Source organism: Mastigoproctus giganteus, chromosome 9 (genome assembly GCF_048544385.1).
Source record: "Mastigoproctus giganteus isolate SK-2022 chromosome 9, ASM4854438v1, whole genome shotgun sequence".
NCBI lineage: Eukaryota > Metazoa > Arthropoda > Arachnida > Uropygi > Thelyphonidae > Mastigoproctus > Mastigoproctus giganteus.
Genome location: NC_143583.1, coordinates 127,409,192 through 127,432,313, shown reverse-complemented (window position 1 = coordinate 127,432,313; position 23,122 = coordinate 127,409,192). Strand labels below are relative to the sequence as shown.

At 34.9% G+C, this 23,122-nt stretch overlaps 1 protein-coding gene across 1 annotated transcript in view; it reads right to left on the bottom strand.

The window, feature by feature from the left end:
• The window catches only part of v (Tryptophan 2,3-dioxygenase vermilion), a 143,838-nt gene that overhangs the window by 5,555 nt on the left and 115,161 nt on the right, over positions 1–23,122 (bottom strand). The window contains exons 10-13 of the mRNA XM_090380792.1: positions 22,012–22,068; positions 17,150–17,204; positions 13,651–13,788; positions 4,163–4,256 (exon numbers count right to left, since the gene is read on the bottom strand). Coding sequence (XP_090236918.1) covers positions 4,163–4,256; positions 13,651–13,788; positions 17,150–17,204; positions 22,012–22,068 — 344 coding nt within the window. The remainder of the gene's footprint in view (positions 1–4,162; positions 4,257–13,650; positions 13,789–17,149; positions 17,205–22,011; positions 22,069–23,122) is intronic.

Below are 23,122 nucleotides of genomic sequence, written 5' to 3'. Positions count from 1 at the left end.
AATAACAGCTAACATTACTTGTTTTACATTGGAATCTAAAGAATTTATAAACAAGTCATTAGAGTCTAAGTTGGCATTTCTAAAATCAATTCCCAATTCAGTATATTATTGGAGTCAATGTAAACGAGATGTTTTCCCATGATTTGTCAATTAGGAAAACCTACAATGTTCTTGATGTTGAGTGTGTGTGAACCAACATGGCCCCGTATTACTATGTAAGTTGGCGCCTCCATAGCCAGGTGGGCAGGAGCAGCAGTGCGTAGCACATGCTTCTTGATTAGACCGAGGTTCAAGCCCATGACCACCAAATACGGAGGATGCAGAAAGGTCAGGGTAATGACCACCGCATATCCCCCCGGAGCAATATGGCCTTAGTTGCTAATGCTCCTAAAAACCAAATAATAATAACAACTATGTATGTTATACAAATTCAGATATAAATGAGAAATTACAACTAATGAAGTTATGGATCTACCTTACATGGAAAGAGCTACATTAATAAATGAAGATCCCCGTAATGTGTGCCGTATACTTTAATAAAATTGTCGAGAGTATACTCAATTTTAAAATTGAAAACCTATAGTCCTTTTGGGAAATATTATGTTGTGAATTTCGACTAAGGCGCATTTAGGGCTAGAGCCTCAAGCTGCGAACAAATTTAGACTATGTATATAAAGTGCTTAGCATCATAATACACAGCCATTTCTGAATAAACAGAAAATTTTTAAGGTGGCATCGTTTTAGGTTAATTGTGAATACATTGTGAATTTCTTTAAACACGTTGAATTTCAACATTGAAGTCCACATGCACATATATTATTATGGATGAAAAATGCACCATTAGAAGAAAAATAAGGTGGGATAGAAGAAGCAATCCAAATGGTAGATGCATTATATTCTATGGAGAAAACTTCAGATTATTCAAATTTACAATAACATAAACATACTTCTACCTGTTATAAAAATAATAACGCAAACTGACACGAATGTCAACTTGAAGCACCTTTTTGGCCAATGTCACAAACTCGTATATTGATACCGATGGCAACAGATGACAATCGAAGATTAGCTTATCGTAAAATGCACAACTCATTAGAATTGGTTAATCATGTTAATTTCAAAGAATTCCTTAAATCAAATCAATTCCAATCAGAAGAATATCTAAATATTTTGAGGGCTGGTATCAAACAACCACGTGTATTTCTTAAATGCAAGGTAGAAGAGAAATTTATGAATAATTACAACCCTTCGACTTTAGGAGTGCTCTAATTCGGATTTACAATTTATCATAGAAGAATATTCAGGTGCAGCATATGTAGTTGAATATGTGAATAAAACTAACAGAGGAATAAACAACCTGCAAAGGAAAATTATAGAGCTACAAGAAGAATATCCTGATATGGATATAACTGATCTAACATGAGCATTAAGTGTAGATGAGTTTACAAGAGGCAGCTTGGTATTTATTACGCAATTTAATACGTGCCAACAGTATGGCCACATGAGCATCAGAAATTACATAAATCCAAAGCTGAATTGGATAAACAAGTTGATAGTGAGTCTTTGGATATATGGAAAGATAGTATTTTTGATAAATATGAAAAACGGGGTGAAACATTAAAAGATATAACTCTTGCACAATTTACTGCTCGTTATCGAAAAGGAAATGGGGGATGAGTGAAAAGACAATTTCCTAAAATAATTCGGTATTGGAATTATAATACGTCTTCATGAACATATACGCAAAATGGTAACTTTACACAATTTTAGTTTCATAATGAGTTCCTGCAGTAAAGACGTTTTTAACGGCTGCTGCTGTGACACTATCAGTCTCAGTGTAGAGCAGCAGCAACTCATTATGTACCTGGTACATAATTACATAATTTTTTTTGTAACTATACCAAAATCAATGAATTTGGTTGCCAACAGCTTGATCACCTTTGGAGTTCTTCTGGCTGTATGTGGATCTAGAGCAGCCATTTATTCTTTGGGTACTTATGTACCTTTTTGTTGGTATAGTAGACAAATGATCTAATTTATAATAGATGCTGCAAAATGAAGACTGCCCTACTTTGTGCAGCCTTTGTGGTCCAAAATTTTACAAACAGAGCAATATAATTGCAGTAATTATTTTGGCATTCATCACACCAAGGACAAAATATGCAAAGTACTGGAATTAAGGATTTAATTTTGTTTAGGTATTTCATCACTTAAACTTTGTAACAGTATTTATGCAGTGCTGTGCTATAGATTTCCTACCATTCATTGAGTGACTTGACTTCAAGTCCAGTTTTAGCATGGGGTTTTGACCTCCACACAACTTAAGTTTCTGTATAAACATATTATTATTATTAGGCATATGATGCAAGAAAGCCTGAGGCTTATGCTGCACCAGCCAGAAAAAAAAATTTCCCTATTACCCTGAGAGAGAGAGAGAGAGAGAGAGAGAGAGAGAGAGAGAGAGCGAGAGAAGTAGAAAGGAATCACCAAGAAAGAGAAGAATGATGATATCCAGCTCAGGACCCTGGGTGTGCCAAGCCCATACTCACCAGACGTGAGAGAAACAATCTGCAGCTTCGGATGCACCCTTGTATAAGGTGCACAGTTTTTTTTTATGTGGAATTTTTAGAAAAAAAGTGGGGGTGGGGACAAATTCAATATAAGTTGTTTTGGCTAAGGTAAAGAAAGCCTGCACGAGAACGACGAGAAACGTCGGATAACTTACGTGGAAAATTAGTTTCCCCAACACCGGACTGTAGTGCTGCTCGCTCGGTAAACAGACGGTAGGTGTTATTGGTCTGGAGCAGAAATCAAGAAGGATATATTGATTGACAGGTAGGCGTGGCAAACGATGAAATGATTGGTGGTAGGGGTGACAGACAACAAGCTACTGTGTAGTCATTGGTTGGCATTATGATGTGTATTTACCAGTAAAGAACGGTGCATAATAGTTTTGTAATGAACGGTGAACAGGTAATAGTAGCGATGAATCTTTTAAGGTGCTGATTGACGTTATGATACGTGTGTATCCGCACAAGTGTCTTTAAAAATAAAAGTACAGTAATAAAAAATTAATATTTTGTTAATAAACAATTTATGTGCTAGTCTACCCACGATTCTAAAGAAAAAAGGTTAGGTTACCCCCTCCATTTTGGGAGGGGTTCAAGCTCCCATGGGATTCAAGTGGAGGTAACCTGACCTTTTTTTCACCATTAGGGTATTATTGAACAAGAAAATAAGAATACAGTCATAAAAAAATGTATTTTTTTATGACTATTTCTAAATATGACTGATTCTAAAGAAAAAAAGTTAGGTTATCCCCTCTACTTCGGGAAGGGTTCAAGCTCCCATGGGATTCAAGTCGAGGTAACCTGACCTTTTTTCACCATTACGAAATACTGTAATGGTGAAAAAAAGGTTGGGGCATGTGCGATTAGGACAAGTTACCATTAGTGCTGCTAAACCGATGTTATTGTGTGTTGTGTTCGTGCACCAATCAGCACATTGTTTGCCACGCCTACCTGTCAATCAATATATCATTCTCGACTTTGCTCCAGACCGATAATACCTACTGTCTGTTTACTGAGTGAGCAGCGCTAGAGTGCCATATCGGGAAACTAATTTTCTGCGTAAGTTATCCAACATTTCTAGTCGTTCTCATGCAGGCTTTCTTTACCTTCGCCGTTGTTTTCTCAAATCAAAAATATCTCATAATTAAGAATGTGATAGTGAATGATTTTCTTCATAGGGTTAAGGTCATTGCATTTCCTTTAACTTCATATGTAATACAGATGAGTCAGGTAATAGTTAGACTACCCTTCGGATAGTGTGGATAATTCATATTATTATAGGACTATAGAATATTCTCTAATCAATTATTCTTGAGGACTATCCAAATTTTTTTTTTTATTATTAAACTATTTCAGCTATTTACATTATATTATTAGATTACCATTGAAAGTTAATTTCCAGTGCTTGGATATATGTAGTACACTTCAACCATACATGGTTTAAGTTCACTGATCAAAAAAATTTGGTTGAGGGCTGGGAAACAAAACGTCTGTTATCATTTTCAAGAAACAAAATAATGAAAGATGTAAAAGGTTGGATGCCCATGTGTTTATTTTGAGAGAGAGAAAGAAACTGATATCCTTTGTCTTACCTGAGTGTTGCACGAAGATACTGATACCCAGATGAACCACCAGTTCCAAGTTGTTGAGAGCCAATCATTCTTTGTACCATCAGTAAATGGTTATCTATATAAGTAAATTAAAAGGAAGTGTTGAGCTCCTTTATGTTAATATTCATAGATACTTCATATTTTTTACCTTTAAATCATTTCCAATTTTATTTCACCTACTTTTATTAAATTAATTCAGCTTTTCTTTTGATAGCTTTAATGTTTAGATATATTTTTGAAAACTGGATAAAAAATCTTTTGCTTTATTTCAAAGCTAACATTTACAAAACCAAAATTAAAACTCCAGTGGAATTTGAAGATAAACTACTTCCCAGAAGATTTTTCATAACTATCCCTATGATCACAGCTATTTCACTGGCCATTCATATTTCTTCTAATAGCAGAGAACCCTTCCACGAGTTCCTTGCTATCAGAAGTCAGTCCTCTCCTCAGTGACTCAAATGTCATTGGAGATGGGAAGAATTCTTAGAGATCCTTTCAACTGGGATTGTAATTAGCCAATTTCAGTGGGGGGAGGAGAATAGATGCTTTTCCTCTGAGTTATTCTGGATTTTTCATCCCGCTATATGCAAATTGGCTTGTGAACAAACACAACATTCAGCTATATCTGAAGCAGTATGGCCTAAGATGCCACTGCTCCATAAAGTCAATAACAAAAACATCAGACCCACAAGGACCTGTCACTTTGAACTGTTAAAAACTTTAGTTAGTTTAGCTTCGAAAATAAAGGATTATTCTGGAACCAATTTTTAATAAATTTACAACTGAGCAGAAAGCTTTTGCAGACTGGGTGCATGGAGCCTAATGTGCTACAAGATTAGGAGATTTCACTTGGATAAATGACAAATGTTTTTCAATAGTGCTGCGGATATGCCCATTAGTTATATATTGTTTGTGTAGTATCAAGTAGAAAGTATTACTTAAGTTTAATTGAAACAAGCACTAATCATTAATAATACAATGATAGTAAACATATAAACACTCATCATTCATGGTTCTTAGAGAAACACATTAAATTTTCTCTTTAGGCAATATCCCACCTTCTTTTATCAGATAGATGATGGCAAAAAAGATATAAAATTGACAGAAAGCCATGTGATAATATGTGGAGCAAATGGTGTTAAATGGTTTGCTCAGATTATTCATCTGAGGGGACATAAATTCAAATTGAGGAGAGGCAATTGTAGAATAGATATGTGGATATTTGCCTTTAGCCAACGGGTGGTTGATAGTTGGAACAAACTTCCATCTGTTGTAGTAGAGGTTCAAAGCAGAACTAGACAAGCATTTGTAGCGAATGGATGGATGAAATGGGAGGGTTTTTTTTGGCTGATGCTACATAAGCTTGCTTTCTTGCATCATATGCCTCTACTAATGCTAAATCTTGGAGCAGGATTTAATGATTTAACTGAACATAAACAGTCAAGGTAAACAAATTCAATGCATTGCAGCTCTTCATTTAAGCAATGTCTGTCTGGATATTGGCCTTGTGGGTAATAAATAATATGGATCACATCCTGCTTATCTACTAAAACTATTAGTAAAACAATAAGAGGAGTTTACCTCAATATAGTATGTAGAACACTTCTGTATGATACCCTCCAGAAATTAAAACGGAAAAATCGACAACTTACTGGTAACATTAGAGTAAAATATAAATAATTAAATAATCAATTTAACACAATTTAAAACAATTAAAAATCAAATTAACGCAATTAAAAGAATCTAACGAAAATATTAAACGATTTTCCTTCCTAAAGCTGACAATGCTTCAGGAAGGAAAATAGTTTTGAATATTTTCGTTAGATTCTTTTAATTGTTTTAAATTGTGTTAAATTGATTATTTAATTATTTATATTTTACTCTAATGTTACCGGTAAGTTGTCGATTTTTCCGTTTTAATTTCTGGAGGGTATCATACGGAAGTGTTCTACGTACTATATTGAGGTTAACTCCTCTTATTGTTTTACTAATATTATTATCAACGTAGAATATATTGAGTATTACAGCTCTGATTCATACTATCTACTAAAACTATATATATGGAGGGGTCCTTGTTATCAGAGGATAGTTGGTTCCAGAAAATTCCACTTAAAACGGGGACCAAATTTTTGTAACGCGTATTATGTACTTGTACATAGTAAAAAAAAAAAAATGGATTGAAGAAATTGAAAAATGAGACAATTATTTTATTATAATATGTTGAACATGACAATATGTGTGAATTGTTGTTTTTGGGATATCAAGGGAATGCACGATATCAAATACTTGTTCTCCACTTCTTTTATGACATCATCAGCCATTTTCAATCCACTGCAGGGTGAAGGCCTCTCCAGCAACTTTCCAGTTCCTTCTGTTTTGAGCACTGGCCATCCATTTACTACCCACAAACTCATGAATTTCAGCTATCCATCTCTGCCTTTGTCTTTCAGGATTTCTTCTAGCTCCTCTTGGGTACCATTCTGTTATTTTTTTAGTCCATCTGTCATCATGTCTTCGAGCTATGTGTCCTGCCCAAGACCATTTTAGTACTTGAGTTTGCTGCCTAATCCATGTGTTTCTCTTCTTATCTAACAGTCTTATTCTCAATATAATTCGTTCCATTCTTCGCTGTGTAGTTCTCAGCTTCACTTCCATAAGTCATGGTGGGAAGTATACATTGGTTCATTATTTTACGTTTCAGACAAACTGGGATTGTGCTCTTCAGTATGTGATTATATTTCCTGAATGCTATCCATCCAAAATTTATTCTTCTCTTGACTTCCAGCCATTTATCATTATTACAGCTAATAACTTGTCCCAGATAAGTATATGACTCCACCTTTTCAATTACTGCTCCTTCAATCATTATTTCCCTTTCTGTGGCATACTTGTTCATCATTACTTTTGTTTCAGCCATATTCATTTTTAGTCCTAAATCCTTACTAACTGTACATAACTGATTAAGATTTTCCTCTAATTCTTTGGGATCATGGCTTATGACCACAATGCCATCTGCAAATCTTAAATGGTTTAGGTACTCTCCGTTCACATTGACTCCTTTCTGTGACCAGTCTAATCTTCTCAAAGCTTCCTCAAGGGCAGCAGTAAACAGCTTCGGAGATATTGTGTCTCCTTGTTGAACTCCTTTCTTGATTTTAAATTTCCTACTGTCTTTGTTTAGTCTAATAAAGGAGGTAGCACTCTCATATATTTTCTTCAAAATCATAATATGTGGGGTATCTATGCCTTGTCTTTCTAGTGCCTGAAACATTGCCTTACGCTGTATGGAGTCAAAAGCCTTTTCATAATCCACAAATGCCAGGCATAATCGTGTTTTATATTTATTTGCTTTCTCCATTAGCTGTGATATTACATGAAGGTAATCCATAGTTGAGAATCCTGTCCTAAAGCCAGCTTTTATGACATATAACTTCTAATTTAATCTCTAAACCTAACTTGCATCATCTTTTTTTTTTTCATGATGTTTTATCATCAGCACTCTGCTTTGAATGCATGGTTAACAAAAATAAGAAAACTAAGAATTCACTTAATGTAAAAATTATTGAAAATATCAGACTACAAACAACAGTAAATGAGAAACTAACTGTAGAGGGAGCTGAGTCAATGGGACGTTCGCAGGAAAAGCAGCACAGAAATGGTCAAGTGTGTAGTGGGGGTGATTAGTATATAGACAATATATTTTTTGTTTTCATTTTTTTTTTTAATGTATTATTTTTAACCTTGTAACTGCAGGGACTTGGATAATGAATACTCTGATACCTGGACCCCCCCCCTGTATTTTCAAGAAAATGTATCCCAAATTCACAAAGGGGGAATGGGAATCAAAGGGTGACATAAATAATTGTAGACCTGTTACTTTAACATTCTGTTCCAGGGAAAATAATGGAGTCACTGGTAAAGGAAGAAATATAGGATCATCTAGACAAGGCTCTAATTATACTTCAGATACAGATTGGGTTTGTTAAGGGGAAGTCTTGTCTGACCAATTTGATTGGGTACTATGATGTAGTCACAAAGGAACTGGATGAAAAAATATTTTTGATATCATATACTTGGATTTCAGAAAAGCTTTTGATATTGCTGAACATGGAAGACTACTGTATAAATTGGAGCAGCATGGTATTAAGGGCAAGTTGCTGCTATGGATAAAGGGATGGTTGAGTGGGAGAAGACAGAGTGGTAATCAATGGAATCTGCTCTTCATGGACTAATATTATTAATGGAGCCCCCCAAGGGTTAGGCCCATTGTTGTTTTGTATATTTGATATTGATGAAGGTATATCAGGCTTAATGTCCAAGTTTGCAGGATTGTTAATGACAGTATGCTACTGCAACAGGATCTAGAAAAGCTGGGCATATGGGCTGAGCAGTGGCAACTGAAGTTTAACATTGACAAATGCAAAGTACTGCATACTCTGGTACATTACTCTGGGGTAGCAGTAAACCCAGAGTAATGTACCAAGCTGTCTGGTACTACATCAGGATAGTGGAGAATGAAAAAGACCTGGGGTAATTGTGCAGTCAGATATGAAGTTTTCTGTGCAGTGCAGACAGGCAGCCAGAACAGTTCATGGGGTCTTGTCAATGATATACAGGAATTTTGCTAGCAGGGATAAGGAGTTGATTATCCCTTTGTATAAGGCAATGGTCAGGCCACACCATGAGTACTGCATACAGCTCTGGAGTCCTCATTTTAGGAAGGATGTTGTTGTTTTTATTTGGTTTTTAGGAGCATTAGCAACTAAGGCCATATTGCTCCGGAAATATGCGGTGGTCATTCCCTGACCTTTCCGCATCCTCTGTATTTGGTGGTGACGGGCTCGAACCCCGGTCTAATCAAGAAGCGTGTGCTACGCACTGCTGCTCCTTCCCACCTGGATACGGGGGCGCCGAGGAAGGATGTAGAGCTGCTGGAACGAGTATAGAAAGGACAAAATGATTGGTGAGGGGGAACAATGGGTTGCTCTTACCCAGAAAGAGCTTAAGTTCTGGAGACCTGCGAGGTGATGTGACAGGTGTATAAGGGCCTTGAATGATTCGAGCAAGCTGAATGCTAATGGGATCCTTCCTCTTGCTCAGATTACACACCTGAGTGGGCATAAATCAATTTGAGGAAAGACAGTTGTAGAATAGATGTGTGGCAATTTGCCATTAGCCAGCGGGTGATGGATTGGCGAAACGGGGATCACCCCCGCCTCAGCTGATGCTGTATAAGCTTGCTTTCTTGCATCATATGCCTCTACTAATACTAGACTCAGTGTTAACAGAAAGCATTCAAAAAAGAATAGTAATTATATTTATGAGCAATTTACCAACCACACAATAAACAAGTAATATAAAAAAAAATTTTTTAAAGTCATTTCCTACTTAGGTCAACAAAGAAATTTTATTTTAGTTATTTTATTAAATAATTACAATTAATATAAATATGTATATACATATGACAGAATCACAATATTAAGTGGCAAAATAGAAAGCGAATTTCCTTGCAATTTTCCATTTTCCTTTCTATATATGGTGTTGGACTATTATTTTTATTCACACATGTTTCATTTTCCATTTTGTTTCCTCCTTGACCCAGAATGAAAAAAAGAATCTGAAAAAGAAATTTTTTTTCCAGCGATCTACACGCTTCGCCACTGACGGTATTTATTCCTAAATTTATATCCTGCTAAATATCTTATATAAGAGAAATTTTTTTATCCCATATAAAACTAAAATTAATTAATTAAATTTAATTAATGAATTAATATTTGAAAAAACTGTATTAACATCAAGTGTCATCCACTACAAGTTTAAAAAAATTTATTTGAACTTGAGTGGATGAATAAAAATATTTTATTAACGATTGAAAATTTGAACAAGATATATAAATATATATAGGGAGAGTGTGAACTAATAGTAGGAATTGAAAAAGAATCAATTCTAGAATTTTTGATTGTTTAAGAGGGATGGAAGGGGAGAATAATACCTACATTATAATCATACATGTGACTGAACAAGATAGGAGACAATACAGAAAAATTAGATGTCACTAAAGCAAAACATTTTCAAAAAAATAATGCAACTGAAAACGAATTAAACGGAAAAGAACAGCAAAATTATGACTACCTGAAAGAGTCTGGAAGCTAAGAATTATACTGAAATAAGGAAAGTGTTATAAGCTAGGAATTAAGATTGAAATTGTCTATGGAGAAAGGATTCTATAAACTGAATTAAACTAAAAAGATGCATAAAATAAAATACATTATTATTATTGAAGAAAAGGGAGGGAAATGGCAAGGACTACTAGAATTGAAAATAAAAAGTATAAAAATGGAAGAAACAGAAAAGTCTAATGATGAAAGGAAAGGAGGATAGAGAGGAGTGGTTAGGAAAATATAGGGTGGGGATGATGGAGAGGAGATGGGGAAAAAGAGAAACAGTAGTGACAGTGATGACTTGAAGACCCACAATATTCAAAATTGACAATAGTTTACAGATGACAGCTTTAAACTATTGTGGCTTCAGCACACAACATTCTGATAGAATGTGATCCATGTCATTTTCCATCCTGCAGGACAACAACCAGCTAAAAACAGTGCAGCACCTCATTTCTCTTTTCTCAATGTATGGCATGCTCTTCAACCTGTTTACATTTAGTTGAGCTGCTGCTCCAAGATTTTGCACCATTTTTCTTGAGATATTATATCACTCAGACACTGTGTAACCTTCTTGACATAATGATTACTGCCATTGACAATAGGCATTTGTCACAAACATTTCACACTGCAATACTATGGTGCGAACTGTTATTTGAAAAAAAAAAAATCTGCTAGATATGCTTAATGAATACTGAAAATATTTCTTCACATCTCCTAGTGTGTAGATATACAAAAATAATAAAAATATAAACTGATTTTCACTTACACAAATTTTGAAACAGTTTGTGCAAATTAGCACAGTGAAGATAATTTATATCAGCCAACCTTAATATAAAATATCAATGCAGAAAAACAAATAATCAAAAGTGTAATCTACTTTGCTATTATAAATGTATTTATAATAGCAAATTCATATAATACAAAAATATACAATATGCTGTGCAATAAATGGATAAGGGTTATCCATTTATTGCACAGACTATTAGTCAATAACATATACTAAGATAATTATAAATATGGAATGAGATATTTTTAGACAGGTAAAAGAAGTACTTTAAGGAGCAGCATAAAATTTTAGTATAGTGTGTATGTCTTATATGAAACTAACCTATTCCAATTGGACTTCTATAAACAAGCAAGGCCAAATTAACTAGCTTGAGCTTCCAATGATGTAACTTCCATGACTTGCTGGCACCTCTCAAGGATGCAGGAACTGAAACCCTTTGGGGTTGTATTGCCTGCATACCATGCAGGTTAGGCACTGCTGACATCATTCATCTGATGTGGGATTAGTCCTGTTGCCACCCTCAATAAAGGTGTGGGATTTCCTTCCCAGCTTAGGTTTGCCTCCCTGAATACTTATTATGGGAGAGTGCCCAATACTGTGCTGATTACACCAAAATGGCACACCTCTTTAGAGGGTAGCCAAACTCTGCAAATGTTTTACCTTCCCTTAGCCTGGATGGGCCTCCCAAACCAGGATCACCCAACTCTTGTTCCTTCCCTATCTTCCTCATCTGGAATAGGCCTTCTCTCCACATCCTTCTTTCCCTCTACTGTAACTCTAACTCTTCAACTATCACCCCACTTATGTTTTTTTTTTTTACTTAGTCCCTGTCCAGGAAGCTCAGGTGACCCTGGCGGAGACTAGCCAGAGAATATACCACCTGGCTCACCTCCAAATGATGGTGGTGGGCTATGTAGGGTCTGACTAGGGACACAGCAGCCAAGTAGACAGAACCCAACACAATCAATACTATGTGCACCTGACCCCAAACACTATGCCAGTACAAATGAATAACATGCGAAGATGTTTATTTTGTATATGACCTTGCATTCAAAGGGACATCAGAAATGAATATCAAAATTCTTTATAGAGGTGCATCATGCATGCTACAAACAGTGAATGAATGTCAACATGAGCAAGATGGAAGTATTTCCAGCTCATTCTGCAGCAGTTTTAATTAAATTCTATATTTTTTCATAAAATTATTTGCAATACAATATTTTTTTTCTTTGTCATTGTATTGAAAACTAGGTTGCATTTTGATTGTATAAGATATTGTGAAGTATAAATGTTATTAAAGTGAAAGTTTTAGCTGTGATATAAATAAAATGAAACAGCTTCATAAAATTTACAAAAGAAATAAAAATACTTTTTGATTACTTTATTTCAGATAATTTCCTTTTAAGAACAATAAAAAGTATAAAGATTATACTATTAATTGTATTTGTACATTGAAAATTTCATATTTAAAAATAAGCATGTTGGTTTCAGAAAAATTATAAAAAGTCAACAATTAGTATGGATTCTGTGCTCAATTTTTCTTTGCCAAACATTAAAATTGAGATGAATATGAGGTAAATGTTTCATCCACTATTCAATTTCCTGATCTTTGACTTTGTATTTCATTTCTGGGAAACTAATGTCAGAGTATTTATTTCAATTGACAAGTGAAAGCAATCATTGTGAACTAAAATCATTTCAACATAATAACCAGAAATCAAAGAATTAGCAATTCAATCTAACACTTTTTTCTATGTAGGTTGCTGCAAACTGCAACAGGATAATTGCTAATAAGGTACTATGGCTACCTGAAAGCATGGCACACTGTAAATTGAATAGCCTAACTAAAAATATGAGAAAAAAAGAGAGAACAAAATAAAATGAAAGCTGGTACTCACAACAGGAAGAACAACTGTGAAGAGTCTTGCAGAAGTGTGCAACTGAAAACAGAAAAAGACTCCTAACATGTGCAAACCTAAAGGCAAAATTTCAACCCTCACTTCACAAATAGACTAGAAAGATAACAGGAGAAATTTCAGACATGGTCTGCTTGGGAGAAAGCAAATTACTTTGGATGCTCTTATACAATTGAAAAAAAAAAAAACTGTTAGAAGAAAACATGTTAAAATATGGAGGAGAATACCATGCCGAAACTTAAACTATGAGAAAATAAGAAACAAAAAAATGAAGGACTATTATAATAGTAAACTGAAAAGCTATGAAACAGACAAAAACAAACTTTGGTAATACAGTAAAATAAATTTGTAAAAAATAAACAGATGAAATGGAAGGTCAAAATCACTGAAGGAAGCACAACTTTGCCATTATATTACAATGAATATGCATCATGTGCCTTCATACATTTTTTAAATTTTTTCCAAATATAATGAGAAATACTGCCATTGTCCTGACAGAGTTATATGTATGCTTGATTAGACTGTGGGCAAGTACTAGTTATTTACATATTCTGCAAAACAGGTATTGCATATTTAATAAGTATAAGATAAAGTACTTACATCTCCATTTTGTAATTAAAGAATCAATATCCATCAAAAGTGACAAAATATGATATGGCTGATTGAAGCGGGGTTCATCTTTATAAAGGTATATCATCATTGCACCTTGGAGGGCCTTGTGAGTAAATCGCCTTTCACCTGAAAAGATGACATTTTTGCAAAAAAAAGTACAACAGTATTTAAATAATTCCAAAGGAAACTGCAATAAAATCAGCTAGTCATGAATTTCTATGAGGCTTATTCAAATTAAACACAAAAACAAATGGTGGGAGGGGGAGGACTAGTTTTAGGACTGCAGAATTTTCATCACATGCAAGTTTTTTGCAGGAAACAAATAATATTCATTACATTTTTGGGTGTGGGGAATTATGTTCATGGTAAAGAAGCACGTAGACTCTAAGGCAGTGCACCCAGTTGATGTGGGCTGAAGCAAGCAAGAGTTTACAGATGACAAAAACAAAAGGATGAAAATCACTTCACCATGGATTTTCAAAACCTAACGCCATATAATGCTTCATCAGATACTGTAAGTGATGAATGTCATTGTTGCCACTCTGCTACACCTAATGCATAATTAGTTACATAACCTTGCAGACAACCAGATAGAAGAGTGTACACCGTGGGTATCTGCTTGAAATATCCACTTCACTACCAGCAGAAGTAAGGGAAAAAGCTTCCTGTCAATAGAAAATTTAGATCAGTTTCAGGGTTTGTATTGCTAAAAAAAAAAAAAATTGTGTATTTAAAATTTGTGTGTGGAAATTGCCTCCTACTGATGGGCATGCCATACATCAATGTGCTCCTTTGTTCCCTTTTAAAAATCAGCAAAAATAATTCAAAATAGTTTACTTTTTGTGACCTTGTATTTTAAGTCTATTGTGAACAATTCATTTTAAATATTTTTTAAAATTTGAAATGTATACTTTTAAATATTTTTGTAAAATATCAAGTACCCATTAGAACACTTTATGGAGAGCGATGCTAACTCAGTTAAGCCCTACATCAAATAAGACTCTCATACATAACAGTGGCCCTCTCGGTACTGTTGGCATCATGCCAAAAGAATGTTAACCATCTTAACATATGCATCTTGAATGAATAAACTGCAGCTTAAGTAATCCTTTCAATCCTCAAAGGGCAAAGCCAAAGGGTGCGGGGGAGACCCATTACGTAAATTGCAGACTGGCAGTCCCTTTAATTTTCAGCTACATTGCTAAAATCTGAAAAGTAATCACTACTATGTGAAGCAACCCTTCACGGAATTGAGAAAGAACATATGAATATTCCTTTCAAAATTTACCTTTATATGAATAGTTATGTAGCCTTGTTTTTTTGATGATATTTATACTCCTTTGGGGGAGAGGAATTAGTCTACACCCAACACCTCTTCAAACATTCTCTTAATACAATATATAAAGAACCATAATATAATTAAAGAAGATTAGATATAAGAAACATTTTGAATCTTCCTTAATCCTGATCCTAAGGAATCCCATTTGTTATGCTGTTACACTTACACTCTGATACCCTATTTATGATACCCCATGTCTCCTGTCCTTAAAATATCAAAAGCTTGATTGAAATCCATGCATATGTTGTCAAATTATTTCTTGAATCCAACTGTTTATGATCTTAGAATAGTAATTAACAATACTGGTCCAACTAGGACTTCCTGCTCATGAATCCATGCTGAGGATTCTGATCTTGAATAATGATCTTGCTCCCTTCCCCTAAGGAAATAAAGCTCAGTCTACAGGTGCTCATAACCTCTTTAGCTCCTCCATTATGGAGTGGGGTGATATTACTGCTTCTTCAGTTCAAGGAGATCACTCCAGAATCTAATGAAGTATTCCAAATATTTCTGATGTATTAGAAAAAAACAGATATTTCAGGTCTGTGACAGCAAGTTTTGGCCTTTCTAATATATTATTAACAGTAGTAATGGTATATGATGCAAGAAAGCAAGCTTATAATGTATCAGACAAAAAAAAAAAAAAAAAAAAAACACTCCCACATTATCTATCCACCCCTCCAATAATTTGTCTAGTACTTCCTGCTTGAATTTATTCAAACTGCCCACTTGCATAACAGCAGATGGAAGTTTGTTCCAACAATCAACCACTTCTGCACATCTATCATGCAGCCATCCTTACTCAATTTGAATTTATGCCCTTTCTATGTAGTCTGAGCAAGAGGAAGAATGCCATCAACATTTAGCTTGCTCAATCCATTCAAAGCTTTAAATAGATCAATCGGATCACTTCACAGGTGCCTAGTCCCCCAGATGTTGCAATTTGCAGAACTGAAGCCTGTTCTGGTAAGACCACCCATTCATTCCCTTCACCAATCTCACTACCCTTCTCTGCACCCAATCCAGCAGATCTACCTAAAAATTAGGCCTCCAAACCTGTATGCAGTACTTAAGATGCAACCTAACCACTACCTCATACAACAGGATAATCACTTCCTTGTCCCTTCTAGCAAAGTTCTGTATATCATAGACAAAAGTCCATGAGCTATCCTGGCTGCATTGCTCAGATAACTTCTTCTGCAAATTGCAGCTTCTGGAGACTAGGCACCTCCGAGGCAATCAAACTGAGGAAAGACAGTTGTAGAATAGATGTGTGGAAGTTTGCCTTTAGCCAGCAGGTAGTTGATTGCTGGAACAAACTTCCATCTGTCGTTGTGGAAGTTGATAACTTAAATAAATTCAAGGCAGAACTAGACAAACAATTGGAATGAATGGATCAGGGAAATGGGAAGGGGTTTTTTTTTTTTTTTTTTTTTTGGCTGATGCTGTATAAGCTTGCTTTCTTACATCATGTGCCTCTACTAATGCTAATGCCTGACTGCACGATTACCCTTCCACCAGGTCTTTTTCATTTTCCATTACCTTGAGTGTAGAAACACATGGTCTGTTAATTTGGGACTACTGCTACCCACATGTAGTACTTTGCATTTGTCAATGTTAAACTTCAACTGCTATTTCTCAGCCCATCTGCTTAATTTATTTAGTTCTTGTTGAAGCAGCTTACCCTGTCAACCTTTGTATCACCTACAAACTTAGACATTAAGCCAGATATACCTTCATCAATATCATTAATAAATATAAGCTGTTGTCAAAGCTTTAAGATAATAAATTCTTTTCTTTAATATAAAAACTCCCAAACAAAAGATATTAGAATATATAGTACTTAGTAAAGTACTATGTATCGGTTGAATGTTGAGAAGATAGAAGATACTTGTTGACATTAGCATATGTTCAAATTGATCCCACGTATTGTGCTTATCACTGGAGGTTGAGGCATGAAAAGACCACTTGACTTTTTTTCTGCATGTAGAAATGACATCTGCTTAGTCAATACTATTGTAAACACACACATATTAATCATTTGTAATTGTTGTGATGAAACTATTGGAATAGATAATTATCTTGATGTTATCAAACTAATTCAACATAGATCTTATGCAAATTATGTGAAAACCAAATGTAACATACCTCTTGTTACTAGGGCATCATGCTTCTTTATGTCAAACAATGATTCAAAAGTTTCCTATTGGGGAAAAATAGTTGTTTACCCATTTATGGAGCTAATTTTATTTTTAAGAGTGCAAAATTTCAAAGCATTACCATATATTCTTATCCATAACATGTACACACAAAAGTAAGCAAATCTGAAGTACACTAGAGGAGGGGGAGGATATGCATCAGATGTAGGCAAGACATTGACCTAAGAGAGCAATGGTAAACCAATGGTGTACGAGTGACTGCACATTTTCCTATGTGTACCATGCAGGGAAAAATTCCTCTGTGACAGTATAGTGGTTTTGTCACTTGCCACCTGGTTGGAGAAGTCTGGGTTCAAATCCCATTGATGACTGGACGAATTCAAGGGTGCCTCTTCAATTGAGGCATTAGCTGATCTCAGGCAAAGGAGGTAGGGTTTCCCTGCGAGTTATTCGGAGTTTTTCAGCTTGCACAAGTTGCAAATTGACCTGAGAACATACAATGGTGCAATATGGCCTAAGTTACTGATGTACCTAAAACTCAACAACTACAAAAATAGTTTATAAAAGAAGTATTTATTTTAGGACAATTTTTTTTTTTTTATCTATCAGCTGCACCTAGCGGTAAAAACCATAAATATAATTGTGCACAATGTGGTGCAGCATCTACATTCTCATTAGATATTTCAAATATTGTTGCCTTTTCATAATATTGATAGACTATTCACTAATTTTATTTTTTTCATGGCACATAAAAACTGTTATTTTTGTTCAACTTGTATTTTTAGCATGCATGGTTGGAAAAGGTTTGCCACTGCTGGTAGGATTCATCTAAAATTCTAAGGTTACCAAAAGGAATTACTGTTACACATTTTACTAGTGTTTTGTATTCTTAATCTGCCAGCCAGGTATGAGAAGGATTGTTCTTCCTCTAATCACATGGGGTCACTTAGACCCCATGCATCTACATTTGAAAAATCAGCAAAAAATGTTTAAAAATTTTTCACTTTATTTGATGATACATATTTTCATTCTTTTCTGTGAAAAATCCATTAATTAATTTTTTAATGATTTATAATAATATTAAATATCAAATTTTATATTAATTTTTGAAATTAAAACTCCCTTTAAACTTGTCCAGGAGTGAAATTCAAATTTAAAAACTGAGTGTGCTTCAATGAATGCTTGCAATTGGATACCAGCTTATCAGTAACTGGCACACTCAGCACTGCACAAAATGTGAAGTACATGCAACTGTTTGATTCCAGATGATGCTTCAGCATTAAGAAAGCCACAATATTACTGATTGGAGGAAAGTGTGTGGCCATAAAGCCAGCTTTTTTCAATAACCTAAAGTTACAGATGCCAATTCACAATTTTTTTTCATAATTGTGCAATAATTAACAAAGATTTCTGGAGTTTTTCAGTGCAGAAATCAAATAAAACATTTTCAAAAACAGTTATTAGGAGTTTCAGTTGTGTGGATGGAGCAGATGAAGAGCATTAATTGCTGAAATATTTTCTGGGATTTAATCAACCCTGTGCTCCTAACTCAGGGTTAAATGTATTTGGTGACTCACTTTCAATAATAGTGAAACAATTCCACCTAGCTTCATACAAAGTAAGAATGCCTATAAAATTGTCAAAAGAGCTCTAAAGATAGTATGACATTCAAGTTATAAGGTTCCATATTACATTTATTTCTCATAAAATACACAAGATACAGAAATAAAACTTGTCAATTTTTAACATAATCTAGAAATAAACACATTTTTCACACCTTTTATTCCAAACTGAAGATTTATTTGGAGGAGTGTTTAGCCAATTGGTGAATGGCCAAAGCAGCTACTTGTTGACTAGGAAAAGTTCTGCTATGAAGAGCAGCCTTCATCACTGGAAACAGCCAAAAAGCCACTAGGTGCAAGATCAGCCAATATGGAAGATGTAAATAACCTTAGTTTTATTTTCTGTAAAAAAACTTCACGGCTTAGTATCATGATGGGATAGAGAAGTTGAATGGAATTCAGTCTGTGTGGATGTTTCTTCTAAAACACTAGGAGAAACTTTCTTTGAAATCTCTTCATATGAGTCCTGTCACTGTACTGTTCTCGGGATCATAATGTATAAGGATTATTCCTTTAATATCTCAGAAAACAGCAACCATCATTTTCTCTGTACTTAAGCAACACAATTTTTTTTTGGATAGTGGTGATGACTCAACATGCTTCCATTGGGCAGACTAATGCTTGGTTTCAGGAACAAACATGGAATCTGTTTCACTCATTTGTTACAATCAAGGAGAAGAAACAACCATTCATTGAAGCATCTCAAGTGAGCACTGCTTCACACAACTTGACATGAATGACTTTTTGTTCCTGAGAAAGCTACCATGGAACTCATCTGGCTGACACCTTGCTCATTCTGAGATCTTCATGAAGAATGATATGTACAGAAACAACAGAAATTCCCACAGCTGTTGCAACTTCATCCATTGTTGATCTCCTATCACCCACAACTTTCTTCAAAACAATTTCCACCACCCAGCAGATTTTGACCATAGAACGAGTGGTTTGAGGTCCTGGTTGAATAAGTTTCATTAATTGCAAGACTCCCATCCCTCGTGAAACCTTCGCATCCAGCTATGCACATTTTTCACATCCATAAAACTGTTGAGACAAACTCCTGAGATTTCTCAATGAATTTCAATTGTAGTTTCCCCTTTAAATGCAAATACTGGATAATTACATGTTATTCTTGATCAAAAACTGCCATTTTAAGTATTACAAACATACTATCCTGTTTGGAGTACTGCAATCAATGTGCCATGTTGTATTACACTACCATCTTCTGACCACATTCTAAGCTAATTTCCTACCACATTTAAAGCAGTTTCAATAATATTCTTTGATTATTCCTTTTTAAATTCAGTTTTGAGACCTTATAATTTGAATGCATCTTGTACTGTTGTTAATGTTTTGAGAATTTTTGGTGTACTGACTACTTAGATCATAGTGTAACCATGTGTAGAAAATTTTAAATGAAACTCACCTAGTCAGAACTTCACATACTCTAAATGCAGATATCTCCCAGGACTCCAATACACAGAACCATGGAAATGTAGAACTAACCATTGAGATTGTTTGTATCAAAGTAACACCAACTGATCAACAGGTTGGAATTTCTGTCCTCAATTCCCAAGTTAAAAATGCAACATCAATTATTAACCACTTACTGGAAACTCAGACTCTGAACTTACTCACAAAACAAATCCTCTCTGCTTGAATGAAAATTCAACATTATCAGTGATTCCCTTAATTCTGGAGACTTGTAATTCATCTCTTACAGGCACTAATATATTAAATGATGTAACTGTTAATTTACCTATCCCTACCAATATTCACAAATCAAGTTCTTCAAAAAAACAAATGAATACTGATCAGACTGTCAGATAAATCATTCTCTGATCAAAAGCAAACAACTGCTACCACCCACTTCTGCCCTCAGCTATACTTTACTAGATCAATGTAACTAAGAGGAATCAACAGTAATCACAGCAACATACATTAAAATAAATACTGCCTCTTCAAATTTGTAAACTTCCCTACATGGCCAGAATCACATTAGCAAAGCCTGTATCTGATTCCCAATCTCATGTGTCACATCCAAGAGCAAAACAAAACAAGCCATCATCAGGAAGCACTGAAGTCTCTGCATCTCACAACTTATTCCATGCTTCCAGTCCAAAGTTATCACACCTTGAATGAAATTAATATTGCTAAATCCCAAAAGTAAAAATATATTGCCACTGTTTTCAATAAGGCCTGCATTTTTATCTGCAGATCAAGCCTGGATACAAAATCTGAAGATCTTATTAACTTAAGGAAGAATATGGATTCACTTTTGAACATCTTCAGAATACTGAGTTCACCTTATCTGATGAATTTTAAATCACTCAAGCATTTACCAAACATTTCTCAAGGATTCAAACTAATGATACAAAGCAATCTGCTGTATTTCCTGATTATACACCATTCAAAGATAATATTTCCAACAACTCTTGATCACAGATTATGACTTAAACTCAGCATTGAAGAACAATGACTAGACTAAATGTTTCAATGACATATCAAACTGTCACTATTAAATCGGTCCTACTTCATATTTCCAATTTATCTCTCAGGCTGGGTATTTTAAAGGAAAACAATGAAGTACTGCTGAAGAAATATGGAGAAATAAAGAAATGCAGCAAAGGTTGGGATGATATTTAAGAATTCAAGGGTCTTATTTACAGAAACATTAAAAAATATAAACAAATAACATCTGTATTGGATTCCATGTGTTTTGATGTAGACTTCCTCTGGTTGTAGAGATCCCAAATAATTCATCCTTGAATAATTTGAGTCTACTGTATGATACTGAAAAGTGCATAATTAAGGTGGTGTGCAAACAAATCTCTTCACTCTGTACTAACCGCTATATCCATGCCCATGATTTATGGGAGGCAGGAACAATTATGTTTTTTTGCATAAAGAGATTAAAATGAACCATGTATTTATAAAAAGAAAAAAAGCATATTGTAATATTTTGGTATACAAATATAAAATTCAGTTCTCAATTCTACAGTTGGCAAGGGACTACTATATTTAATGACCAACTACTGACTAAAATATTCATTTACTCGCTATATTAATAAGCAATGATTTACTACATTTATTTATTTGTCCTTCATCTGGTAAATAAATGAAGCCATAAATTTCCTTTACTTTTGATAACTGATAACTTTTCAAGAACCTTTATGGATTATAAAAATATCTTTATATGTGTATGTCAGCTAACCACTTATTTTTTACTTACTTTTTGGTTTGTGTATTTCTGCAACAAGACTTCTCTTCTAGATGGATTATTTTCAGCCTGAAAGACAAATGTAGAATTATTATTATTATTACTAGCCATATAGTGGCCCTGGACCCTGGGTGTGCCAAGCCCATACTCATACTCACCAGATGTGAGCCCCGTGAGGCATATGATGCAAGAAAGCAAGCTTATACAGCATCAGCCAAAAAAAAAAAAAAAAAAAAACCCGTCCCATTTTACCCATCCAGTCACTCCAAATGTTTGTCTAGTTCAGCCTTAAATTTATTTAAGCTATCAACTTCCACAACAGATGGAAGTCTGTTCCAGCAATCAACTACCCATTGGCTAAAGGCAAACTTCTACAATTCTATTCTACAACTGTCTTTCCTCAATTTAAATTTATGCCACCTCAGGTTGTTAGTCTGAGCAAGCGGAAGTATCCCATCAGCATTGAACCTGCTCAAACCATTCAAGGCCTTATACACCTCAATCAGATCACCTCACAGGTGTCTAGTCTCCAGATGCTGCAACTTGCAGAACTTAAGCCTTTCTTCATAAGTGCACCTCTTTGTTCTTCTCACCAATCTTGTTGCCCTTCTCTGTACTCGTTCTAGCAACTCTATATCCTTCCTAAAATGAGGCTTCCAAACCTGTATACAGTCCTCAAAGTGTGGCCTGACCATTGCCTTATACAAAGGGATAATCACCTCCTTGTCTCTGCTAGCAAAATTCCTGTATATCATTGACAAAACTCCATGACCTGCTCTGGCAGCCCATCTGCACTGCTCAGAGAACTTCATATCTGACTACACAATTACCCCCAAGTCTTTTTCATTCTCCACTTCCCTGAGGTGAGAGCCTTGTCGATCAATTCGGCACTAGAAAGATTGCAAGGCTCAGAGGGTAGAATTTTTTTCAGCCTGGTCTGTACTTGTTAACAGGAAAGACTGCTTCTACAGGGATGGGATACATTTAAATAGAAAAGGTGCAAGAATATTTGCTGATGCTATCGAGGCAGTGTTAGGTGGGTCGGAAAATTGCTAGTTTGGGGGGATACAAGGACTAATAGATTAACAGTAGTCACTAGCAGAGGTGCAAGTGATTCTTGCAC